The following is a 27404-nucleotide window of genomic DNA, read 5'->3' as shown; positions in this document are numbered from 1 at the left end:
CGGCAACTTCAACCCTCAGCGGGAAGAGTCCCCACTTTCTTTAAGTAAGGCTTTCTCCCGTGGGAGCCCAGCGCTCCTCACTTGGCCCTCCCAGCCAGGCTCCCTTGTTGTGTCGTCAAGGGCAGAAGGCCACCAGGGGGAAGTCGCAAACGAAAGCGAGGACGTAGCTGCGCGCGGGGCGTTGGCTTCCACCTAAGTCTTTGGGTTGGGCAAGCCAGGTAAAGGCGTAGAGGCGGCGGCCCAGGAGTCTCTCTCTCTCTCTCTCTCTCTTCGGCAGCCTCTAGTTTTATTGTCTGTGGCTCGACGGGAGTGGGGAGGGTGGAGAGGGAAGAGGACCGGAATGAACCAGAGGGCGGTGGTTCCACGCCCAGGCTTGTTAGTTCAAAAAGATTCCCAAACTTTGCGGCTTTCGTCCTTCCTGTGCCTGTAGGGAGGAGACTGGCTGATCTCCTCCTCCTCCTTCGCCGCCACAACCACCAGTAACGCCGCCGCTTGGTTTCCTTCTCACCTGGACGCTGCTGCTTGGACGCCACTGGGACCTGCCTTCTCTTTCTTTCTCCCTCGAACAGCTAGTCTTTCAGCTTACTTCTCCTTTGCCTTTAGCCCCCCCTCATCTCCCCTCCTCCCACTTTTTGTATACCTGTCCCTGTTTCCTCTCTCCCACCCTGATCGTCCCCCACATCGCCCCCCTTTCAGACCAGCTGCCTCTCCTTTCTGCATTCCTTAAAAGGGAACTAATTTGGGGTTTCGCGCTGCTCGCTCGTTTGCTTTTGCCAGAAGTGGGGAGAAAGGAAGAAAGAAAAAGAAAAGGAAAAAAAAAAGCAACTAGAATACAGCCCTTCTCCAGGACAGCTTTCTTCAGTTCCGTCGGTGCCGAGTTGATGCTTTTCTTGTGATCTGGCTCTTCTCTTCCTTCTCCGAGGCTTGAGCTAAACACAGCTTTTCAAGATGAGCATAAATGGATCCCATCCCAGGCTCAACACCTTGGGCAGGATGGTCCGATCGGAGTCCGGCCCGGATATGCGCTACGACATGAACTCCCATATGATGATGGGAGGCGGCGGCGGCGGCGGGGGAAGCAGCCATACTCATAAAATGTATTACGTCCAGAAAAGCTATGTCGGGGACATCAACTCCGAAGGATATACGTAAGCGCAAAACAATATCTCGCAGTTTCTACGTCTCCTGGTGTATACCTATGTCTAGATTTTATTTTTCCTTCTTTCTCTTTGCAAGTAAATAAAGAGTCGCCCTGTTAAGGAGGAACGGGACTCGTCCCATCATGGGCAGCTCTAACTGGTTGCTGAAACCTGCCGTTGCTTCCTGGAATATAAATTAACCTTGCTGATTAAGCTGTGTATCTGTGTGTAGAAAGAAGATCTAGTTGCAATTCATTGTATCCTCTTGTTTCCGAACTCCTCCTCTTATGCTCTGCATTTGGACTTATAGGGAAGATTATTTCCTATGATACCTTTAAAAAAAAGCTCAGGACAGAGTTCAGAGGTGTTCTGGTTGCAACTTTTGATAATATAATGGCTCTTGGCAGGCTGTAGTTTTGGGTTATGGCTATTGAATTGTAGGACAAAGGGGAGCTCAGATAGATGATTCACCCATCAGTACAGTATCTTGTGGGATTAAAACTAATAGTTTTAACTTTGTGGAGAGCATAAAGTTTTCTGATGAGTAATGTCCTTTTTGCTTGCATCTTTGTGATTACTACCCTTTTGATAATGGAACTGCTGCAGCCTTTCTTTATGTCAAACACCCAACTCCTAAGTTTAAGGCCGGAACATTGTTTTGTGCTTTCAAGAAAGAGTCATACAAAAGAATAGTTACACTTTTGTTGATCCACTAAGAAGGATTTTTAAAAATTATTTGTATCCTTGAGAAAAAAATGTGTAACACTGCTTCACATGCCTTATTTTTCCTGTTGTGGAAACTTATTTATAACTGCATGCTGGCTAAGGAAGCTGCATGCAGTTATAAACCATTTATAATTGAAAAGCACAATACAGACTCTGTTGCAAGCAAACATATCCTACTTACCAGGAACAGTTATTGACGTTGGCTCTTCCTTCATTGTACACTTTGTACATATTACCCTCTCTAGATAGTTATTATATGATCACAAGGAGTGTTTACATGCATATGAGATAGGGCAAGCATGTGTGGCTTGCCTGTGCATGTATAAGTAACATATATGAGATTCTGTCTGATATCTGACACCCAAACTTTCTAGAGAAAGATTATAATGAATAGTAGCCCATCTGTCTGGTTTATGTACTATTTATTTCACTTGCTTAGCGGGGCTTGTTTTCACTGGTGTGACACATTGGCAAAACTAGCAAAGAATATTTAAGATTAAAAATTGAGGTGTGAATCTTGGCTTCTGTCTTTCCAAATTAGTTGATTTTGTCATCAAGGTTTCTTTTCAGAACCACCATCTTTTTTGTATGATGGGGCTCAGTAAAGCTTTTTTTCTTTCTTTGAATAACAAAATTGGAAAGTTTCTTTTAGTTACTTCCATTTTGTATCTTGTCTATCTCATAGCATTGCTGTGGTTTATTACGTGATGTAGTGCTCTAGCAGTGTTGATAAACTATTAAAGGTAGTTAAGAATGGTGATTCTTAATTCCAAGTCTGTGAACCACTAAACACAAATGTACAAAGTCCACTTTAAAAGAGACCTATTTATATTTCAAAATTAAATCTTCCCTTTGTGGATGGCATACATTCAAAGGCAACTGATAAAACATGCTTGTTTTTAATCTCTTACTGTGTTTAATGTTTGGGAAGTAATTCCTTTCTCAGCTCTCCCTCCTTTTTTTGGTAAAAATTTATTTATAGTACTCAGTATTATTTTTTTTCCTCCATGGGACTGGGTGTGGACAATTTACTAACTATGTAGACTCTAGATTTATTGTTAATTTACCATATATTAGCTTTAATTGAATACTTACCTTGGTATGCATTGATAGTATGGTTATTGAGAGTCTCTTCTGATTATGTTTGAGCATATTGAGACCTTGTAGAAACCTTAGATTTGGTGTAATGGTTAAGGCATCAGGCTAGAAATTGGGAGTGGGAGTGATTGTGATTTCTATTCCCATTTTAGGCACAAAGCCAGCTGAGTGACCTTGGGTTAGTGACTAGTCATTCTCTTTCAGCTTTAGAAAGGAGGCAATAGCAACTTCTGAAAAACTGCAGGAACTAGTCCTGGCAGTTGTCAGGAGTCAAAACTGACTCGAAGGCACACACAAACACACACAATTTACTCTAGTTAATCATCATTGGTAATAGCCTTATCATTGGTACAATAATATTTATGGCTGTGCTCTATATTTAATACTCTTCAGAGTATTAACCCAGCCTTGTTTGAAAACATTCAGCAAAATCAGTACATTTTATAAACATCTCCATGGATTCAAAATAAGTAGAAATTTAATAGATTTAACATCCTTCCAGTTTCAGATACAGTGGAGAAAAGTTTTTCCTCTGCTGAATTTCTGTCATTTAATTGTTAAAAACCAAAAGAGCTCTGCAGAAATTGTGTGAATTAAATTAAAATTAGATGCCAGAAGTTGTGAATGGAGGCAGTACACCTGGAAAGAGAAACCGGTTTTTAAGAATGCAATTTGAACAACCTTTTTTCATGCAAAAATGAATGGAATTGCTTAGTTGTGTACAGTAATATAGCCTTATTTCAGATGTTAATAGTTACATTTTTTTTTCTTTTTGGTTATTTTCTTAATTTTCCTAAGTGTCTTTTTTGCCTGCAGCAATATCAGTATGTAGTTTTTGTTACTGTGTTCATCTTCTCTGGCTACCATATTTTGCTCAATTCTTAGGAATGTATCAATCTTTAACATTAGGCATTTACAAATAGTTGTAACATCTGAGAAAGTTTGTATACTGAAATATAGAAGTATTGGTACATATATTTCTGAATGCAAACGATTTCTTCATCAAAGTTTCAGCAGACTTGCCTGTGAGGTTAAGGTCTGGTTTTGTTAAATTTTTGTCTATTTTGGGTTGTTCATCTTCCAGCTTGTAACTTACTGAAATGACAGTGTCAGCCTCTCCCTCCCCCAAGGGTTGAGTAAGCTGTCTGTTCTCAGCTTCTCAGTTGTGGGAATCTAGGAATAAGTTGGTTTCTGTAGCAGTTTCATTGATAAGGAATGGAGAATGCAAATGAAATGGCTAGTGATTAACTCCACACTTTGCAAAAAGGTTCTCACCAGCCAATGTTCCTTTATCACTCTTTCTTTTTCATTGTAAAGCATTTTATCTCAGAGGAGCCACTATCTAGTTTGCTTTCTCCAGTATCAGACATGAGGGATGGGTGGTGTGCACGTTTCCCATGTCCTCTCTCTTCTCCTGTAATTGTATTTTTCTTTTCTTTTCCTTGTGCAGAGCAGGGAGTACAAGCTTCCTTCCAGGCAACATTGCCACTCTCTCCTTACCTATATCAACTTTCAGAAAGCCAATAGAATTTGCCAATAGAAACAATTTCCATTGATGGAATCAAGAGGAAGAGGATTGTTTCACCTCAACTACTGTTTTTTGTGTTTGCCTACAAAAATCTCATATGGTCTATCAAGCCCTCTGGAATAGATTTTGAGAGCTTTCAAAGGAGGGGGTAGCAGGGGAAATTTAGTATCACATAAGTAGAATTTTTTCAAGCAATATTGGATGTTGCTTTTGGAAATTCTTACATCTTTATATGCAAAGTCATTTTCATATTGCGTATTAAGTAGTGGTAAGATTTAATTTGTGATTAAATCTGGGTTGCATTTGTTTCAAAAACATAATTTCTAATTCCTTAATGTATCAATGTTTAAAATAAGGTAAAAATTATTGTAAGGCAAGGTTGTTTTTTAAAATGTCTTTTACATATTTATGCATTTAAATCTATTTGTCAGTGAACTTACTTGCAGAGACAAGTAGAATACAAGTAGCAGTCTGTACAGTCATACAAAGACTAGAATTACAACTTCATATTTTTTTTTAAAAAAAATCCTTGTTATTTCTTCTTTTCCTTATTTCCAAAGGCTTGTTCTTGGGGCAGGGCAGGGCAAGGCAGGGTAGGGCAGGGCATTGCAGACTATGTGAACAAATGCAACCAGTATGTTTGTTAATGAAAATGACTGCTACACCATCACAATTCCAAGATGAGAATAAGGAGTGTCCCATAATACCATGACTAATGAAAAGATCACTTGATAAAAAACAGAGCATGCAACCTGATTGCCAAGATATAAAGAGCCAATAATTCTAGGTGGGTTTGTGCAGGTAGGGGAGACTAAAAGTAATTAAAAAGTAAATAAAGAACTAGGATATTTCAGCTTTTCATTAAAAACGGTAAAGCTACTTTACCCCTCTTTGAGAGAGTTAGGAGATAAGTGAGATATTGTACAGTTTGGTGTGCAGAATTGGCACGTCTGAGCAAATACAGATGTCATACCCCAATAGCTCTGCTGATCCTTCATAAATTGAGTTGTGCAAGTGGCACATTACAAAATGAATGAATCAAATCTGTTATAGCTGATTAGGTTGCTATGCAAAGAAGTCATGCCCAGATATTAATCTGCTGATTTTAGACCATGCTTAAGGGGTCAAAAGTTATCATGGCATAAATTTTCAAAATGATACTGGTTCAGTATTATTTTGATGCTAATCTTGGCTAGTATTAGAAGGTTCTGAGTCTGTTTGCATGTCATTCTGAGCCAGGTCATAGCTTAATTCTGAATGAATCTATTTGCACACACACACACACACACACACACACACACACACACACACACACACACCTCTTATCCCTATTATATATTATCTGAATGCAGAATGTACATTACTTCCAGCTTCTGCTAATTAGAAAATTAACCTGTCTTTAGAAAAATAATTATGTCTCAGCATAATTATCTATCCCATCATTTTCATGAGCATACAATTATTAGTCTTTGTTTTTTTCTTCAAAAAAGCTTAATAGTTGCTTCTATGATTGCAAGTTCTTAACATATAAGGTTGACTGGGAATAGTGCTATTAGACTCTGGTTTGGCAATCTCGGGTATCTGGATAATGCCATTTTGTATTTGTAAAAGGAAGCAAGGTTCTAGTCCTCCTTGTTGTAAATTCAGAATTCTACTTGTGATAATGGAATGGATGGCAATGTAGGAAACTTAATAAGAAATATATTGAGATAAATAATATATATAAACGATGAGAATACAGTATTGAATGACTCCAAATTTGAGGCTGATTTTATTTCATATTTGCATATGCATGGTAACAAACTCTGAAATTTAAAAGAACAAACCAAGAATAAGAAAACAGTTTATAAGCTTTGAAAGGATGTTAAAGTCTTGCAGGAAATGGGGTGAAGAAGGTCTTTGCCTGGTACTGAAATGTGACAGTCAAGTAAAATATTAGAGACTGTGCTTTTGGATGGCTACAGCCAACCAGTGGCACTTCCCAAAATTAATGTTTTGTCTTCAGGCATTTGAGTAAATTACAAGTTCACCTCTATCCATTTATCTTTCCTGATGCCGCCTCTTATTCGTTTGTCTATTACTGTACTGTAGATGATAATGCGATTTGGAAGAATAGCTTGTAGTTGTAATGAGATGGCTGCGGTATCATTTGCAAAATATGATGAAAGTATTAAATAAATATTAAAAGTTTTAGTATTAATGTGATGGTAGATAAAATTATAGATCTGCAACAGGTGTTACACCTGCACTATTTATCACTTGATGTCTATTCTTTAATAAATGCAATATGTGAGCTCAGATGCTTTCTCTGGATAAAATTGTTCTGATTGAAAGGCTGAAGATTCATTGAAGAAGTTTTCTGGTTAAAAAAAAAATCCAACATATACTAATCCAATGCTTTCCAGTTGTTTGGAATTACCAGAATTCCCAACTTCTGTCATTCATTTAGTACAAGTGGACCTTTATTTTTAAGCCACAATACAATGTAGTTTAATAATACAGATGAATATGATGGCTAACAGGCTGAATTAGATCTGGAAAGTAAATACTTTCTTAAAAATTAGATAATTTTTCTATGATAGGGAAAGTTTATTTATTACAGTCAACGACCTATTCATAAAACACATTGCATACCAAAAAATATTAATTAGGTGAAGGTATCAGTCAAACTGCTGCATATCTTGTGCATTACATGACAAAATTTGGCTACACTTAATGCAGTGGAGTCTTTTGAGTCTGAAAATTAGAGGTTGTAATAAAAGTATTCAGAATGACCAGGGAAGTTAGTTGAATATAAATTAAGGGCTCATAGTGTCAGTGTAAAACGATTACTCTAATAAGACACATTTGATGTTTTCAATGGCTCATTTACATTGGTATAGTCTTGATTTGAATGAGGTAGCCTTGATTTGAATAGCATAGTCTGGATTTGAATCCTCTGTAAAACCACTGAGGAGAGTTCAACGAACTTGCCAATGTTAACTTTCACCTTAGTAAATTAGTTTAGCTATCTAGCATGTGTGAAAACTGCATAGAAATATGTCTTTAGGGAGGAGCCTCAGGTCTGAGTGGCTATCAAGTTACCTTGAGGCACTGCCTGGTTGCTTCTACTGTACACTTATGCCCTAGCATGTGTATTTGTATTAAAAGAAGAGTAGCAGTTTTTAATTTATTGCTTTGGCTCAAAGGAAGTGAAATTATCAGAAAGGACCAGAGGAGTTAGATCTGCCAGGGAGAAGAAAAGTTTAATTCAGTATGTGAAAACGTGTACCGAGGCATTGGAATTAATCTTACTGACCCCAACCTGGTGATATTGGACTATATTTGAAATACAACATGAGACTTAAAATGTTGCCTGAAAGAACTTAGTCTGAATCTCTCCCAAGGTGGCAGAAGAAATATATGGATCTATTTGGATGCCAAATAATAATGCTTTCTTAGTCTTGGCCTGAGTGTTTTTGAAATGAAGTGGGAATATACAGTGTTCTCTTGTAAACGAAAGTTTGTGGGGTTATAGCAGGTCTTTGGGCTTTTCCACATGTGTATATATATATGTGATCCATATATATATACACAACCTACATGCAGTTGTGACATGAAACCCAATACTGTAACACTTTAATGAGTAAAGTATCTTCTCAATTGGATGATGGTTTATTTTCCAAACGTATGTTTTAGGGTGCTTAGCACACACAACAGCATCTTGGATTATTATAGTGAATTTCTAGGGTTTCAAGTGGCAGTATTCAGCCAGGACCTGCAATGCTCTTTTTAGATTACTATAGGTTTGGGCAAACAGAACTACATCATCTGTATGTAAGAGAATTGCTATATATTTTTCTGCCAGTTGCAGGGCACTTTCCTGCATTAAATGTCTTAATAACAAATTCTTCCATTTGGGAGATGCCTGAGCCTGTTTGAGAGCTCTGATTTTACCATGGAGGTACTATATGGTTCATCATTTGGAGCACCTCGCCTACATTCAGCTAGTGCTGACTTGCAACTCAGGATGACTGTATTGTGGAAAAGCAGCCCAAGCAAGTGTTCTTTGTTCTTTGAGCATAACAAAATATATGATTTAAATAAAAGAGCTAGTGTCTTTTTGCCATTATTACTGTACTAGACAGCATTCTACTTTATTTAACTTTTCTAAATAAAAATTTAGAATGGCATCCAAAATATATTTTTAAGCTTCATAGCTGGGAATAATATTCTAGTGGATAATTCCAAAGGATGGCACTCTGGTAAATGTGCTGTTCTATTTTATCTCCTTTGCTTCGTAAAGCAAAGAAAAAGATTAATATTACTCCAGCATTTGCATATATAACAACATGGTATACAATATAGTAGATTGAATCTGAAGGTAGGATCCACAGTTGGGTGAATTTCGGACACAGGACTACAACTACAACTTTTGTTCGCAAATTTGACTGTCATTTTGCAGTCAAAGTCAGTTTACTTGGGAAATGGGGCACAGTAAAATCCTTTCCATGTTATTTTAATCTTTATGAATATGTACATTCCTCTCAAAAACATTTTAAACTATGTTGTGCCCTTCAGAATCTCCTTCGTATCACAACTTTCTGGATGGTGCTTTGGTCTCCTAATATAGCTTTTCTTAATTGGAGTCCCTTAAGGTCTCTGGATCTTAATTCTCATAATTCCCTAGCTAGCATGGCTGGTGGCAAGGAATTCTGGGAAGAGAAATTGCTGGCTTATATATTACATTTTTACTTGCTGAATAGGCAAGGTTTTCATTTTTAGAAAAGAATAAATGACAGAAAGTTCCTCATGAAAGGATCTCTACAGTGGTGGGATTCAAGTAATTTAACAACCGGTTCTCTGCCCTAATGATTTATTCCAACAACCAGTTTGCCAAATTGCTCAGAAAGTTAACAACTAGTTCTCCTGAAGTGGTGCGAACTGGCTGAATCCCACAATTGGATCTCTACCACATGACTGTTTCACTAACAAATGAAATCCAAAACAATCTATAGATGGTTAAAAATTCCACCATCAGTTTATTTTGCGAGCTTGCACGGGTGTGTTCAGTGTTGGCAAATTTCTGATGGCTGTTTCTTTATAACCAAACATTTTAATAGAGCCATGATGGCGAACCTATGGCACGCGTGCAGGAAGTGGCACACTGAGCCATCTCTCTGGGTATGCCGGCCATTGTCCGTTGTTCTTCTGGGTTCCAGCATGCACATATGCACTGGCCAGCTGGTCTTCGCATATGCATGTATGCCAGAAACCAGAAGACTATGTGACTGGCGCTCATGTGCATGCCGGAAACCAGAAGCTCAGCTGCTCTTCCGGTTTCTGGCACTCCCGTGTGTGCATGCTGGGGAACTGTTCTTCTGGTTTCCGGTGCTCCCCTGTGTGCACGCACTCCCGTTTCGGCATTTGGTGCTGAAAAGTTTTGCCAACACTGTAATAGAGCCTTAGTCTCTTATACAAAGTGCCCTTACCAAAAGGTCAATTATCAGAGTCTGGAAAGGCAGTCTGATTTTGGAGATTGCTTAAGACAAATTTCCAGATGAGATTCATAATATTTTTTAAAAAGTTGAGATTTCAGAGATCTGATCTGATCTTCCATCATATGACCTGAGGCTTATAATATACCTATTTTGTCCCTGACATTTAGGGCACATATGTACCCAAAGAGAGTATCTGAACACATGGCCAAACTAAAAATTCATTTGCAGTAATGGAACAAATGAATCTTTTGCTCCTGGTTCCTCACCTTACCCTTTTGTAACATGGAGTTGTACAGTTTTCAGGAGAAAACTGTACAACTGGGAGTAGGAAAATTGATAAACTGCAAACTATTCAGGAATCTGAAAGTATATACAGTATAAACTTGTCTTCCATCTGGGCCTTGTGTCAAATGTGTACTTTGGATGGTGTGACCTTGAAGTTCACACCAACCTTGAAGTGACCTTGAAATGGAAATATCCTCCATTTATTGATTAATTACAAATTGTTTTATGGATAGCTTTAATTGAGTTAATTGGGAATGAGTAACAAGATAAAAGGAGAAACTATCACGGGTAACGAGGTATATGTATTTGAAATGAGAAGCAACAGCTCCAGCCAAAAGGTTCACAAAAATGCAACTTTTGAGATAGTATTGACTGCTGGAAATATTCTGGGAGGGATTTCTAAAATGAAGCTTTTAGGAAGAGGGACAAAGAAAACTGCATTTTATACTAGGGATTTAGCTGTGCTATCACACCCTATATGTCGGTCCCCCCACCCCCCAGCTGATACTTAACCCAGTTTTCTTCAGCCCAGCATTCTCTAGACTCTAATTCCTTGCAATTCTCTCGCTACATTAACTGGCCAAGTAGGAGTTAAAGTTCAGCGCATCATAAAGATGCCGATTCAATGGTGAAAGCTGTTTTAAGAACTTTCTCTTAAATTTGCTCATCATTTGTATAGATTTGATCTATTGAAAAAAAATCCAATTCACAGCAGGTTAGCTGCTGTGACATGTTCCCACAGTAGTTTCACAGAGTGCAGACTCAGCATTGTAATACCACAAAAAGGAGTGACCCAAGTATCATCAGGATCTTTCTGAAGTCGAGCAGGTTACAACACCTTAATTTAAATAAGGTGTGTTGTGTTCTTTCGGAAAACACATTTATAATTAATGGTTGATTTCAACAGTGTAATTGGTATTCTCTTTCTCACTCTTGGTCTTTCAGTCAAAATGGAACTGCTACAGTGTCCCGGCGTCAGAACACCATTCAGGACCTTCTGCAAGCTTGCTCGGATTGCCTCATGCGCGCTGAACTCATAGTGCAACCTGTAAGTTGGGAGATGGTGTTGCTTCACTATTTTTAATAATAAGTGAACAATGGCACATATTGCAGAAAGTAAATCAACATATTAATAAGGATGCATAAAACGATAGAACACTTGCTTTGTAGTGAAAAAGTTTAGGGTTCATTTTCACACAGAGAGTAGCCAAATAGTTATGTAGCATTCTTGTGCTTGATTACTGAATAAATCTGAGTTGTATAGGTTCATATAACGCACAAAGTGGTCAACAATGCTTGTGTTACTTCATGTTTGTAAAACCAGTCACAAATTATTTTGCTATTGACTGCTTCCTACATTAAACATGAATTTGTTTTAGATTCCTACATTAATTAACATTAAACATGCCAATTTGTCATGGCATATACATCTTTTGATAGCTGCTCTTAAGAGTAATTTTATTCAATACCTGTTTATTTCTATAGAGATGCATCATCAATAAAAATTTTAGGTGTGGCTTCTTTTTGAAACCTTCATTGTATACAGAATCCTTTTTTCATGTCTCATTTTCTTTCTTTTTGTCCCCTGAATTCAGTGTTCTGCCAATTAGAACACTAAGAGAATGGAGAGAGAGAGAGAGAAGGGGGGGGAGAGGAATGAGAGAGAGAGGGGGGGGAATGAGAATGAGAATAAAAACTTATGTAGAAAAGCTAAATATGACCCAGTTGTCTTCACAGTGGCAAAAGCAATCTTATACAGGTAGTCCCTGATTTACAACAGTTCATTTAGTGACTGTTTGAAGTGACAACAGTACTTAAAAAAAGTGACTTACAACCATTTTCCACACTTAAGACCATTGCACCAGCCCGTGATCAAAATTTGAATGTCTGGCAATTGATTCATATTGATGACGATTGCAATGTCCAGGGGTCACGTGATCACCTTTTGCGACCTTCTGAAAGCAAATTCATTGGAGAAGCCAGACTCACTTAACAACCGGGTTACTAACTTAACAACTGCAGTGATTCACTTAGCAACTGTGGCAAGAAAAGTCATAAAATGGGGCGTAACTCACTTAACAAATGTCTCACTTAGCAACAGAAATTTTGGGCTCAATTGTGATCATAAGTCAAAGACTTACCTGTATAAAGACATTATTTCCAGTCTCCTACTGTATTTACTAGTGATTCACATCATAGAAGTTTTCATAGAGTATTAGCTACATTTTGTCTTGAGTTTTTCATTTTCTTCATACAAACCCAAGAACACTTTCCTAATCAGTCCCTGCTAGCTTTCAGCCTATCTATATATTTATGAAGTTAAGATTGGAGCAAAGTCTGTTACTGTATTACAATATTACAGACTTTACAACTTGTGGATTTCAACTCCCAGAATTCCTGAGCCAGCAAGTCCACAAGTTAAGTTTCCATAGTTGCCCATTCCTGCTCTCTACGTTGTTCTACCTTTAATTGGTTTCAATATCTTCAAACAACAAGTGTAGCATTAAGGAATTGCAGAAAGAAATATTGAGAAGCTTGATCCAATTTCTTACACAAAATACTGATCATTTTCTACATTTAGAGTCTTTTGTTATCTCTTAGTTTCTGATTTAAGTATATATTTTGGAAAGTAGTCTATTTAGTGCAAATTGCAGTAGCTATAGTTGTCCAAATTCTGTTCAAAGACATGTAAAGGATGTCATAGTAGTCTTTTATTTTTCAGTAGTATTGATAAATTGATCTGTGTCTCTGTGTGTTGATAGGGTGGTTTATGCTTTATTTTAATTGTTTTAGGAACTGAAGTATGGAGATGGTATCCAAATTAGCAGGAACCGAGAGCTGGAGGATTGCTTTGGTCAGGCAAATGAACACATGGACATCCTTGATGGGTTGATCAGAGAAATGAGACAAATGGGACAGCCATGTGATCTCTACCAGAAAAGGTATATTTGTACCTAAGTAGTATAACTTGGGTACTGAAGTAGTAACCTCTGTCACATTGAATAAACAAGTAGATGCATATGGATGATTACATATGGATGATGGGAGTTATTCTAGGTGATGTACATCTAGAATCATGTGATGCAACCTTTGCTAAATCGGGGGTGTCAAACTCAAGGCCCATGGGCTGGATCCGGCTCGTGGGGTGCTTAGATCTGGCCTGTGGGGCCACTCTGGAAAAAGTAAAGGACTGGCCCACGGTGCCTCTGCCAGTGAAAATAGGCTCCCAATCTCTGTTTTCAATTGGGACGGCCTCCTGCAAGCCTCTGCCAGTGAAAACGGAGCTCTGGAGGGCCACATGCTCTGTTTTCACTGGCAGAGAGTTGCAGGAGGCCACCACAGGTGCCCCTGACATGACTGACATCAAGCTGGCCAACCCCCCCCCCCCCCAAGGTCAAACCCAATCCTGATGTGGCCCTCAATGAAATCGAGTTTGACACTCCTGTACTAGATGAATAGTAAATAATTCAGATCTCATCTAATGTCAGCCTTCCTGGATAGGAAACACAGCTAGATAAATTAAATCTACTTAATTGTAAGGCTATATTAATAGAATGTTGCAAGTCTGAAAGGTACAAACTTCCCTCCACTACTTTTAACTGTTTGATCAGTTAGGACACAGGTCCTTACTAAGTTTCTTTCTCTGACCATTAAGTGCCTATGGGCTCCTCCCCCTCTTGTCTGGTCATTCCCTTGGCAAGATCTCTTTCCCTCACGCCCTAAGGTCATCCACACAGTCTATTACATTTGTGTGAATATCAACACTTGAGTAAGACATGATGCAATGTCTTTCCCGAATGTTATAAATTTGTGAAGCTGGACCTCAAATGCAATTCTTAAGATTATACCTGTTTATTTTCACTTTGATAAAAGCTATCACAGATGGGTAACCCAAATGTAAAACCAACTAGAAATGTCAATAAATTAAAAAAGGTGTAAACTAATCATCAGCAGAGGCAAACAAACTGTATTTATTACGACAACTCTTAAGCGTTCATAAATGTCATTAATACAGTTAAATTTTTATCTAGGAATCAACATGTTAATGAAGTTGGTAATTAGTGTATTTTTTTCACTAGGCACCATAGAGAAGGCTCTGTTCCACCCAATATTCTTTATGAATTCAATAATGAATTATTATTCTCTTAATTATTTCAAGCTTCTTGCTAAGATAGCTCAGAACCTGAAAATTCACCCCTCCCTTCCAACCTTTGATATTCTTCTTCCTCACTGTTACATTTTTCCTTTAGACTGCTTCAACTTCAAGAGCAGATGCGTGCCCTCTACAAGGCCATCAGTGTACCTCGTGTCCGAAGGGCTAGTTCCAAAGGTGGTGGTTACAGCTCTCAGAGTGCTTCAGGTTGGGATGAATACACTAGGCGTGTCACCAGTGAATGTCTGAACTGGATGAGACAGCAGAAGGTAAACTTGAATGAATATAGAAGGACTGTCAGAACCAGGGGGAGGAGTTAAAAGAGGCATCAGTTTAGAATCCTTATGTAGACACAAGTGAGCTAAGTCAACCCCCCTTAAATATTGTTGACCCTTATCTAACTCTAACCAGGTACTGACTGTTAGTTGAGAAGATTCCTGTGTATTGGCTTTTAGCAATAAATCAGTTAACTTGAACCTTCATGGTGCCTGATACTGAATATTAAAAAAGAGTTGTTGGAATGTCTTAATCAAAAAGCTTGCTTTTCACAATGCATGCATGAAAAGCAAATTAAAAATTATTATTCATTCCTTCACTGCGGCCAATTCTCTACAAGATTAGAAGTAGCTGAATATGGAATCTCTGGTCAAGTGCAAGCAGGGGATGAGGGAAGGACGTAGATAAGCTAGATGGTGTAAAGAAAGAAAGTCAGTATGTCTGTCAAGAGACTGCAGAAAAGCTGCAGAGAAGGAGGGGCTTCTGATAAGAGAGGAATTACAGAAACTCTTCTGGAATGATTACAACATAGTGGTAGAAGAAGAAAAAGAATTCAAAAATGCAATGTCCCAAAGAAAAGGTGACTTAAATATCAGTTCATAGTAATTTTCTAAAAGATGCTCATTGCTTAGAAATTGCCTTTTTGGTCCAAGATAGAGATCTGCTAAAATAAAACATCAGATTTAAATAAATGTGATGTTTTTGATAATCTGAATAGTCTTTATAGGAGAGGTTGTAGTAAAACATTGATTTTCTTGTTGCTGCTTTGTTAAGATATAGATTCTGCCAAAGCCTAGGGTTGTGATATAATTATAGTTCTCCTAAACTTGGAGTCATCTACATTAATATAATGGCTGGAGATAGGGAAATAAGTGTTCCCACACTAATCTGAAATCTCTTTAATGAAAGGATGCATTAATTCATCTTTATAAAACTCTACCATCTGTTCTTCTTACATTCTTATAAAGATACTCTTGATGAAGGAAAAAGAAAAACAGTTTCAACTTTGTGTGTGTGAGAATTTTCATCTGAAATTTAAAGGAAGAAAACATTAAGTTGATACATAAGAAAAATCTTCCTTTCTTCACTTAAAAAATTTGAGGAAAAAAATGGGGAAATTTATTTAACAATCTATTGGAGCTTTTCAAATTTTGAAGCAAAAGGAGACTTTGCTTTTCCTAGTGTTCGGAAGCCTGTTATAAATAGGCATTTTGAGCCAGTTGCATGTAGCTTCCTTATCTTATCTCGTACTGACCTTCTCTGGCTTAATATTCTGTCTGCAAAGCTCAGCTCCAGTGAGCCAAAGTAATACTTTCTCTCGTAACGCAATACATGGGAAATTCTTCCCTGTAGCCCTAGCAGGCTTGCTAGTGTTTAATTTTATTTTCCAGTTGGTTTGCAGATAGGAGACCTTTGCGCTAAGCAGCTGGATCAGGTTTCTCTGGGAGGAATGGAAGCTGGAACAGAGCCACCCTTTTGTAGTTCTGCAGTAATGCTTGTTTTAACTTGCTGCTACTTTGACTAAAACAAAGCTGAAAAGAAGAAGGTGAAAGTCCTGTGTAACTTTCAGGAGGCTAATAACCTAAATTGGCATTGCTTGTTGTAATTGTTCCAGCATGAGTTAAGCACAGGTGTGGCTCAAAAGGATGAACATTGTAGCATTACACTACTGGCATGATGTCTCATAAAGACTTTTTTCTTTTAAGTTCTTCTATCATTCTAGAACAGCATCTCCTAAATGGCCTCCAAATATAATTTATGGAAAAAGAATATACATCCGCTTTTGGATTTCTTTAAATATTTGAATACCTTTGTCAGTGAATGTTATCAAAACCTCCTGTGGTCATAGCAATATATTAAAGGAGTCTTATAGAGCCAATGATATCAACATTTTGTGTTTTATTTCTTTTGTATAATAAATAAAATTATCAAAGAAGGGATAAGCCAATATAAGAAAGTTACCATTCCCTATTTCTGTGATTTAAAGTAAGAGATACCTGTAACTGGTAGGGTTCATGAAGTTCTCTAGTTCTTCACTGAATAATCAATCAAAATATACAAGATTGACCCAGATCCAGTACTGACCCAAATCAACTACAGGACTACCTTTAATTGATGCCCATCAGTCTAGAAAAACTGACCAAAAATTTCTAAAACTTTGGAGCAACACAGAGCTATAATAAGGGACATAGTCTTGAAATGGAAAAAAATTGGGCAGTGGCAAATCTTTTCAAAGTTGACTATTTCTTCAAATCAAGAGCATAAAATCACTCAGGAAATCACAAAAACAAAAAAAAACATCCATTCAGGTTCTCATTAAAATGATTATGGGAGAGTAGAAGCCATTGCTCACTAAGAACATGGATGCCCATCTCAATGAAGTTGATCCTCATGAAGTTTTGATAATATTCAACAGCAAAGTTTTGCAAAATTTCAGAAAATCTAAAAGGGTATTTGAGGGAGCTCAACCAATCTCATTGTACATACGTTGTGCACTGACAATAAAGATTTGAATTGAATTGAATTGAATTGTTTTCTCAGATCTCTATTTCTTGCTCTCACAAACGGTCAAAATAACTGAAGACTAAGAATTATTGGAGTAATTGTTCTCATACTAGTTAGATCTTTGATTTGTTGGATGGCATTGGAAATGGAAGCATCTGTTTAGAGAGAAGCAACCTAAAGATAAGGAGAAATTTCCAATTAATCTGTGGAAAAACTTGCCTACAGAAATTGTGAATGCTCCAACACTGGAAGTTTTTAAGAAGAGAATGGACAACTATTTGTCTGAAATGGTATAGGGTTTCCTGCTTGAATAGGAGGTTAGACTAGAAGTCCTCCAAGGTCCCTTCCCCAACTCTGTTATTCTGTTCTGTTCCTATAGCATGGTGTTTCTTAACTGCTGCAATTTTAAGACAGGGATATTAAACCTGATCACATCACGGGCTGTATTGTGACGTATTGGGATTGTTTTTGTCCTTGCGGAGCTGGGGTAGGCGTGGCCGGCACGGGCTGGATTTGACCTGTGTCCCATGTGTTTGACACCCCTACTTTAAGTTGTGTGATCTTCAACTCCCAGAATTCCCTCTGCCAGCATGTTAAAATCCACGCATTTTAACGTAGCTGAGGTTGAGAAAAGCTGTTGTAGCAGATTGACTGAACCTGAAGGGTAGAAGGCCAGAGGTCTCAAATTATTTTTCCCAGAAGTCCTCTGATTCCTCATAACCTGTTTCCTGATTAGGAGTAGTAGCAAGTGCCTGCTGCCACTTCCTGTTATCTGGCATCACCCAGGTGAATGAAAGAGATTTACATTGCTCTTGCAATGTAAACAAAGAAATAGTTCCTGTAATGAAACTCCCTGGCTATGTAGAAACATGGCTAGAGAGTTTGATCCTATTTTCTTGCCTACAAAACGAAAACAGTAAAATTTTATTATAAAACAGGACAGATAAAATGTAAATCTTTTTTTTAAACTATAAATATCTAAAATGAAAGAGATTAGTTACAGAGTTACTTACAGAGAGCAGCAGATTGATTAAACAAAAGATAAAAATGTTTTATATACTTCTGGCAGACTGCAATATGCTGTTGGTCTGCTACAGATAGGATTTCTCTGGCCTAAAGTCATAGTAAAGAGATGGGGAAATTCTAAATATTTTTATTATTATTAGAAGGTTTTTCAAGAGAAAAATACTAGATTTTTGGAATGTGCCTGAAGTATGATTCAAGGCTGATATAAAGTACTTTCCTATTTTCTACAGAATGATAAATACAGTGGTTCTTGATCATGCAATCATCCACAGAAGCAAATTTCCAGAAGCAAAATAATTCTCTGCTTCCCTTCCTGATTTTCCCTTTTTTGTGAAAATTCCAGACTTTAATTTGAGGTTTCAGATCTTTGCCTTGTGCTTTTTACAACTTCTTCTGTTCCCTCCTTCGGTCCTGCATCTGTTCTTAAAAAGGAATAATAAAACTTTCTGTGTCTGGCATGGCAGGAGAGAGTGGAGTATCTCTCGGCACTTATATGAAAGAGCACCTCTTCCTTGCAAAGGCAGAAATTCTAAGTCTGCAGTCATCCCAAGGAGATGTTTACTGGGAATGTACTGAGTACTGAGTTCTGCCTACTAGCAAAAAAACTATAATTTTTTTTTTAAAAAGCAATACGTAGGTTGGCATAAAAAGGAATGAGATTGTAATATGCTTACAACATTACCAGCAATGAAGTATTTGCTGAGCTGCTTAACATAAGGTGCAGTGCATATATCATGTTGTAGCAAGGAAACAAGATAAGATCTAGGTCTGTTTTTGGTGTCGAAGCAAAAGAGGCTTCACAGTTTAAAGTCCTGTGATTTTGCATCACTTTACATTTAAAGAACAAATTGTAACTAACAACTCTGTTAGCACAAGCACCGTCAGCAGGAAGTTAGGGAATCAAATTCAATTTGGAAAGTAATTATGGGATTTATATAATTTTTGGTTGGTGCATTTATGAATGAAGTACCAATTAATGCATTTTTCTTTTCAGACTGAAATGGAGTTAGTAAAATGGGGATTTGATGCTGCAGCCATTGAACAACAAATTGCTGAGCATAGAAGATTCCATAATTCTATTGGAGACTATCGTTGGCACTTGGATAAGGTGAAAACTGATCTGGTAAGTTACTATGTGTATTTCTTTTTTTAGACTGTTGACTGTATATATTATTATCAAGTGCCTATTATTGCTAATTTATTTAACAATAAATATTGCTAAAATCTGAGTCTTCACCTTTGAGAAAAAACTTTAGCTTCTTTACCATCACATTTTCCTCACACACAAATGATGATGCATACTTTTTCTAACTATTGCTTTTTTATATTAAACAGGGAGTTTGAAATTAATGGAAAAGGGGTGCAGAACGAACATTAGACATTCTGGTATCCTACCAAATTATACCCATCATTCTCTGCTCTATTCTTTCCACTTCCATTCTCTCCTGGATTCTCATTGGCTGGATGGATAAATTGAATAGTGTTTTAAAAAAGATTTTTGTTGGATTGATATGTGGCCATTGGATAGTCCAATATTGGTTGGATTAAAAAAAAAAACATGGTATAATCAAGTCTGGATAATCACAGATTTCCAATTCTGTGTCTTGCATTTAACTCAGCACTCATCTGTATTTGCTTGCAGAGTTATGTTCCCTTTTTTCTTTTATAGTAAAAAGAATGTCCCAAATACTACTGCCTTCAGTTCTCCTATCTTTAATGGAAATCTCCTATTTCCATCTGTTTTCCCTGTTTGCTAGACACATGTTTTCTTTATTCTTTACTTAACAGCGTGAGAAGGCTGCTGTTCATCAGCTGGAAGAAGAATATGAATATCTCTTGGTAAGCTATTTTTTATTTTATTTTTAAAAACACATGTTTTGCCTAGTTATTAAGGTAAATTTCAACATCAGGTTTGCATTTAAGTTTAAGTAGGAAGGAAAATTCATAAATTTTCTCACACGATGTGTGATTCCAAAACCGTGGCATCGTTTGACTTCCATAGAAATATTGGAGTTAAAGAGGAATACAATTTTGGATATATTTTTCCTCCTCTGCAATCCAGCAATGGGAGCAACTATGTGTACTGAAAATATCCAATTTATCCTCTTTTGGAAAGAAGAGCTACATACAAATGAAAATAATTGTTTTTTTCTATCATCAACAATGTAAAATGGTTTTAGAAATATACTCTGATTCATTATTTGCCATCTTTTACCCTTATAAGTGATAGTTTAGCAAATGTAATGCTAGAGTAAGATGTATTCCAGTGTCCATTATTTATATTTCTTAGCCAAAGCTAATCTTCCCCGGATTTTGTGAGATAAAATGGAGGAGGACAACATCTATATGTCCCTATCTTTCTAAGTGAAAGACATAAAGCAAATGCAATAAGTAAATCAATTTCATGGTAGACTGGAACCCTTTTAAACAGAAATCTGCATTTTGTTAGAGCTCTAGACAGAAAAGTTTGTTAAAAGCTTTTTCCTTAAAAAAAACAAACTTCAAAAATACTGTAAAAAGTCCAGTCAGTCAGTCATTTTATTTCAATCACTGACCAGCAAAACAAATATATTCATGTGAGGGGCAAGGAGAATCCCATTTAACTCATTATAACTCATTAACTGTAAATACAGCAACTCTGTGTCTAAAGTCTGGTAGCAATACTTGTTGAAATTTCTACCTGGCAACTTGTCCTGTCTTGGAAAGATGGAACAGAATTTTGATTTTTCTTGTAAAATGTCAAGAATTCACAGTCTAGACATGGCTGGGGTATATTAAGCATGTTGGCCATTTGTTTTTCAGTATGTGATAGTTTCATTGCCCCCTCTACCACATTTTCTGTACTCTTATGCTTTGATCATTCAATGAAAAGACTTATTATTTCCTTGATGTTGTTTTGTAGAGGTTCTCCTTTGAAAGAATGGATCAGCTGCGTCAGCTGCAGAACATCATCCAAGCCACTAGCAGGGAAATCATGTGGATCAATGACTGTGAGGAGGAAGAACTTCTCTATGATTGGAGTGACAGGAACACTGACATTGCAAGGAAGCAAGAAGTCTTCTCTGTGAGTTAATGATACTCACAAATAAAACTCATTCAAGAACTTATAGTTTGGTTATTTTTCTTTTTGAAAGATTGCAAACAATTTTGTCTTTTAAAATGCAGAATATAAAAGCTGGTATTAGTAGAAGTTTTAAATTCTGCAATACTTCAAAAAGTTTCACTAGTTTCAAGATAGAAAACTTCTTTAGCTATTCTGAGAGTTTATAATGATTGATACTTCATTTTTACACACTTCTCTCAGATAATATGTCCTTTCTAGCATAGGGGAATATCAAGGCTTTCATTGGGAGATATGCTTCTCTTTCTTTTAGGGAAGACGAAAAAATTTAGGAGAGAAAATTGTCAATCTGGGAATCAGCATAAATCCATTCAACTTTATTGTCCATGCTAGTGTGATGAACCTATTGTGGTTTTAAAGGAGATTTTAATTTTTTAATTAAAATTTCATTTGGAACTTCCCCTGTAATGTTAGGAGAAATTGGACACAGGCATTCAGTCTCAAAATAGAAGGGACACCACAGTGAAATAAAAGAAAGTCAAGTGGAGGAAATGAGAGCAATGAGAGGAGAGAGGAATGAGTCCTAAACATAGGCTTGGAGACAGATGATGTTGTTAGTTGCGAAGTCATGTCCGACCCATTGTGACCCCATGGACAACATTCCTCCAGGCCTTCCTGTTCTCTACCATCCTCTGGAGTCCATTTAAGTTCATGCCTACTGCTTCAGTGACTCCATCCAGCCACCTCATTCTCTGTAGTCCCCTTCTTCTTTTGCCCTCAATCTTTCCCAGCATTAGATTCTTCTCTAGTGAGTCCTTCCTTCTCATTAGGTGGCCAAAGTATTTGAATTTCATCTTCAGGATCTGGCCTTCTAAAGAGCAGTCAGGGTTAATCTCTTCTAGGACTGAATAGGAGACAGATAGGATGCAACTTATAGTTGAAGATGATTGATAGATATAGGTGATATTTTGAGTGCTTATTTCAACAAAAGTGTTCCTATGGTCATAAAGAAGAAATTGCTGGGATTGCAAACAGACAAGTCTTATGACACAATTATATAAATACTTAATTTAATAAACACTAAATGTACTGATCCTTTTTTCCCATTGAAACTGAATTTAAATCCAAGTCCTTGCCTACTTACAGAAACGCATGAGTCAGCTTGAAGTTAAAGAAAAAGAACTCAACAAACTTAAGCAAGAATGTGATCAGTTGGTGCTTAGCCAGCACCCTGCTTCTGACAAAATTGAGGTATGTTTTCAACTTCCTACATTTTTATCCTGACATTATTTTTGGAACAATATGACATTTCATTGAAGTGAAAGCTGGTAATGAAGTCTTGTACCCGGAACTGTACTATCAGACAGCCTCTTCTGATCAACAAGTAATCTTGAAAATATGCAAAGCTAAATGCAAATACAAGGGGCCCAGTGCTAATTTTCAAAAGCACACTTTAGAATCAGCTACTGTAACAAAAAAGGTTAACCTATTAAATCATAATCATCAGGGATCCTTAATGTTGGGCCATTTTGGATTTGTAGAGGAGGCTTACATTCTCCACATAGTGACCAACTAGAAAGCGTAAGATGAACAATAGGATAAGAATGCTAAGAAGAAGAAGACATTTTCCTTTGCTTGCACATCCTGTTTTCATTGCCTTTCCTCAGTGGGGCTTCTATAAGCAAACTAGGAGAGAAGGAGGAATCGGATTTTATTAATAGGAAAAGCAGAAATTTGGTCAACGTAGACTTGATTTTTGACTCTTGGATCCTCCAAGTAAGGGTAGATAGTTTTGAAGATTAAAAAATGAGTTGCTAGCTGAAAAATATATCAAATTACATTATCAGAATTCAGAACCAATGGCAATTTGTTTAAATGTGCAGGCCTATATGGATACATTACAAACTCAGTGGAGTTGGATTCTTCAGATCACCAAGTGCATTGATGTTCATCTCAAGGAAAATGCAGCCTACTTTCAGGTATGTATTGGTGTACAGAAGCAATAAGTAATTTATAAAAGTACTTTTTATCATTTAACCCAATACTGGCTTTGTGTGGTTGGAAAAATACAGATAAATTAGATTCCAATCAATAATTGTGCATACTAACTGTTTTAACATAAGCATTTTTAATTTTGCTTGCAGTAATGATTTGTGGAATAAAGTGTCTAAAGGTAGATTCAATTCTTAAAGATTATACAGTGGTACCTTGGAACTCAGCTGCTTTGAAACTCATCGAATTTGGTACTTAACACATTTTGATGTGAAAATTTTATCCCGGTACTCATTATTTCTTTGGTACTCAAAACACATACTAGAATTTGTTGGTGTCGGCTGCCTTGTGACTTACTACAGTATTCCTTATAGGAAAAATTTGTTTACTACTCATCATTACTCAATATATCTCCTGGAACCAATTAACGATGAGTACTGAGGTACCACTGCATATAGATTGTCTTCAGTAATATTATTATTATGTATTATGTTCTTATACATCTATATTCTTGAAAAAGCAGTGCATTGACATTCTTAATTGTTGTGTTTTATACAGGGCATCCCAAAAGTCTTAGTGCAGTTTTAATCTGCACTGCAGTAAGACTTTTGGGATACCCTATATATCCCATGAAAACCCAATATATGAAAGAGACTGTTAAATGTGTTTGCTTGTTCTATGTGTAGTTTTTTGAGGAAGCCCAGTCTACTGAGAATTACTTGAAGAACTTACAGGATGCCATCAGGAAGAGGTTCATCTGTGATAAAAATATGTCTTTGCAAGTTCTGCTGGAGCAGATTAAAGAATTAGAGGTATGGATGCAACTGTCTGTTATTGTACCACAAACTCTCCTAGGCTCAGGAGTCTGTATAGATAGTCCTCAACTTATGATGGCAATTCAGTCCAGAATTTCTGTTGCTCAGGGATGCAATCAAAGTGCAACTGCACCATTTAGCATTGGCAGTCATAGTTGACATCATTAACTGGATCCTATATTGTTTGGCAAGGCAATTTCCTGCTGGTTTCCCACAACCAAATCAGCAGGGAAGCTGGCAGAAAGTTGCAAGTCCCAGGTTGGCAGGGGAGAGTTGGTGAGGGTGTGAGGAGGTATGTGACAGATGCAGGTTAGGGAGGGGATGCCAGGATATGAGGAAGGCTTGGAGAGGCAGTGCAGAGACGTGTGAATGGTCAGTGTTGCATGAGTGTAGGGGGGCTAGGACAGGATGCATGGATAAGGCACATTTACTCTAGTGACTTGTCACTTTCCCTGTTGCATTCCCCACTGACTTTCTGGGAAAATTGGCAGGAAAGATTATAAAAGGCAATCACGTGATTGAAAGTCATTGCACCCAGTCATAAATGTGAACCAGTTGCCAAGTGCATTGTGATAGTGTGACCATGAGGGTGCATGGATGGCCAGAACTCTGAGAATCGGTTTTAATCATCATTTGTTCAGTGCCATCGCTGTTTAGCAAATACCTTGGGTAACGACTGTTTGCACTTACAGTGGTGATGAAAATGTAACTGCACCGGTCTGTAAAGCAAAGGAAAGCTGAAGTAAGATAACAAGCATAGCTGCAGTTTCCCTTAGTGAGTTAGTTTCACTTCACTTAGCAACTGAGTTGCCCATCCCAATTATGGTCACTAAATGAGAACTACCTGTGTTGTTCTATATTCCATCACTCTGTCCTCATACGAAACATTCTGTGTTTGAAAGGAAATCAGAGTAGTGCCGTCTTAATTATACATTGATAATACACTCATGGAGTGTATTCATAAAAATAATATGTTTGATTAGAACAATTAGAATTGTCAATGAAATACTGATATCTGCCTATAATTTCAGTTAAAATCCAATTTGACATAATAACAATGACAGTTTGGTATTTAAAGTTGTTAATCACAACTTTTTTTCCTTCTAGGCTGAGCGAGAGAAAATCCTGGAATATAAGAGGCAGGTGCAAAATTTGGTGAATAAGTCAAAGAAGATAATACAATTGAAACCCCGTAACCCTGAGTATAAGTCCAATAAGCCTATCATTCTCAGGGCTCTGTGTGACTACAAACAAGATCTGGTAAGAATCCTATTATTGTGTTAATGCCACATAGAACGTTCTGTGGCCTAAATGTATTTTTGTGGCAGAAGCCTTCCATCATCCCGAGGTCGGTAAAATGAGGACCCAGATTGATGGGGGCAGTATGCTGACTCTGTAAACTGCTTAGTGAGGGCTGTAAAGCACTATGAAGCGGTATATAAATCTACGTGCTATTGCTATTAATTATGTGACTTAAATGCAACTGCTGTCCTTATAAACATTATACAGAATGTTTCAAAAATGGTAAAACTGGATCTTTGTTCACAAATATAACATCATAGATCCCTCTTAGCAAATTCTGGAGGTTGGTGGAGATTCATCCATATGAATGAACTAACTGTTCTAGAGTAAGCAAGAATGCATTGAGTAGTACATTATTGTGTTCTACTATGACTCTGGAAAATGATTAAGAATATAAAACATACTCTAGTAATGTAATTTTATCAGATAAAAACATTTTTGCAAGTCTTCTATAAGGTGCAAACTTTCAAGCCTTAATTCTAAACCTGAAAAAACCATGATCTTTGAGTTGTTTCAGAGCTACTGGTATGTTCACTGTTAGCCATACTGATGGAACTTGGAAGGGCTGAATGTTACTCCATTTAAATCCTTTCCCTGCCCAAAAAATGATGGAAGTTGGAAAAAAAATAGGGAGTTGTATTTATTTCCAGCCGCAGTCATTTTCCCTTTTTTTCTACAGAAAACAATGCGCAAAGGAGATGAGTGCATTTTAAAAGACAACAGTGAACGTAGCAAATGGCATGTGACTGGACCAGGGGGGCTAGATATGCTAGTGCCATCTGTTAGTCTTATTATCCCACCTCCAAACCCATTAGCTGTGGATCTGGCAACCAAGTAAGTTACCAATTATTGCTTGAGCTATGCTTCCTAATGAAAATCCCACCCTTTCCTCATCAAAAGCCAATGAGCATAAAATTAGTGATTTTATCTTGGGTGGGAAAAGCTGCTTTGGACTCATGGTGCACATATTCTTTGAAAATTTACTTTTCCTATGCAGTCATAAGAACCTGCTAGTTTTATAAATAAAAGACACTATTTGGATTTTTTTGTGTATGTGTTTTTCAGTTAGAATGGGAACATATTAAAGACATTTTAAATTACTAAGAAATATACAATAGTTTAGTATTTTCATCTGTTTCTCAAACTCGGGAGATCTGGAGCACTGTTTCTGGATTCAAACATATTTTATAAAGGGGTGTATATATAACCCACATTCATTCAACTTTGTAGTTCTTGAATTATGAGCAAGTGCTTTCCCAGTAGTTACAAGAATGCAGGATTAATACAAGCCCTGTGCAAGTTTGATACTTCTCCTTGTCCTACCTGTCACTTAACAAAATCAGAAGAGATATTCAAGTCTTCTATCTGAGCAGAAACCTTTTCTGATATCGGGAGAACCCTACTGGAGAAACTAAGCAGCATACCATCTGGCATTGCTTGCCAGAGTTGGGTTTATGCTGTTGGAGGAGCTGTTCCAGATAATATGTCATATCCCTTGCATGAACAAAGCAGTATGGTTACTTTCCTCATAGAATGAGGGTGCCATGATACTTCCGTTTCAAACGAGTGCTTTGCTCAATCCTCCATCAAAGCAAAGCTCCCCTTCAAGGTGTTGCAATATATCCTCTTGGCATTCCAGATAATAGGGATTGAGGTTGGAATAGTTAGGGAGCAGTGTGGCTTATGGGATTCTTATGCATCCCTAACCCTGCCTTCAATCTCTATGTAAGCATGGAATATACGGTACACATGTAAAATATAATTTTGGTTCACTGGCAAATCACTACAGTCCAGGTTCTTCAAAGCCCAAGAGGCTTGTGTCTTCAATGAATCCAACGTGGATGTTCCTTTTTTCAGACACATTCCCATCTTTCTTTTAGCACAGAGTTCATAAATTGTTATAATTGGAGTTGAGTCTGTGAGCAATCCCTGAATATCCAGCCAGCCAACCAGCCATCTACCCATCCATTTAAAAACCCACCCTCCCAAATAATATAAGTATAATATAAATATGAGAA

At 37.3% G+C, this 27404-nt stretch overlaps 1 protein-coding gene across 3 annotated transcripts in view; it reads left to right on the top strand.

Moving 5' to 3' along the window:
* The first annotated feature begins 362 nt into the window (after positions 1 to 362).
* The window catches only part of DSP (desmoplakin), a 45338-nt gene continuing 18296 nt past the window's right edge, over positions 363 to 27404 (top strand). Inside the window, exons 1-12 of one of the 3 annotated variants that reach the window (XM_070940716.1) lie at positions 363 to 1148; positions 11202 to 11304; positions 13050 to 13198; positions 14507 to 14678; positions 19211 to 19339; positions 20005 to 20055; positions 21119 to 21280; positions 22424 to 22528; positions 23161 to 23256; positions 23956 to 24081; positions 25192 to 25344; positions 26066 to 26220. In XM_070940716.1, the coding sequence (XP_070796817.1) occupies positions 949 to 1148; positions 11202 to 11304; positions 13050 to 13198; positions 14507 to 14678; positions 19211 to 19339; positions 20005 to 20055; positions 21119 to 21280; positions 22424 to 22528; positions 23161 to 23256; positions 23956 to 24081; positions 25192 to 25344; positions 26066 to 26220 (1601 nt within the window). In that variant the 5' untranslated portion in view covers positions 363 to 948. The remainder of the gene's footprint in view (positions 1149 to 11201; positions 11305 to 13049; positions 13199 to 14506; positions 14679 to 19210; positions 19340 to 20004; positions 20056 to 21118; positions 21281 to 22423; positions 22529 to 23160; positions 23257 to 23955; positions 24082 to 25191; positions 25345 to 26065; positions 26221 to 27404) is intronic. The other 2 variants (XM_070940715.1, XM_070940714.1) reach the window with 2 other exon arrangements.

The sequence above is a fragment of the Pituophis catenifer genome, unplaced genomic scaffold, assembly GCF_029215685.1.
Source record: "Pituophis catenifer annectens isolate HBS135680 unplaced genomic scaffold, rPitCat1.0.hap2 SCAF_3, whole genome shotgun sequence".
NCBI lineage: Eukaryota > Metazoa > Chordata > Lepidosauria > Squamata > Colubridae > Pituophis > Pituophis catenifer.
Note: the sequence above shows the minus strand (reverse complement) of the source record. Positions and strands in the feature narration are given on the sequence as shown.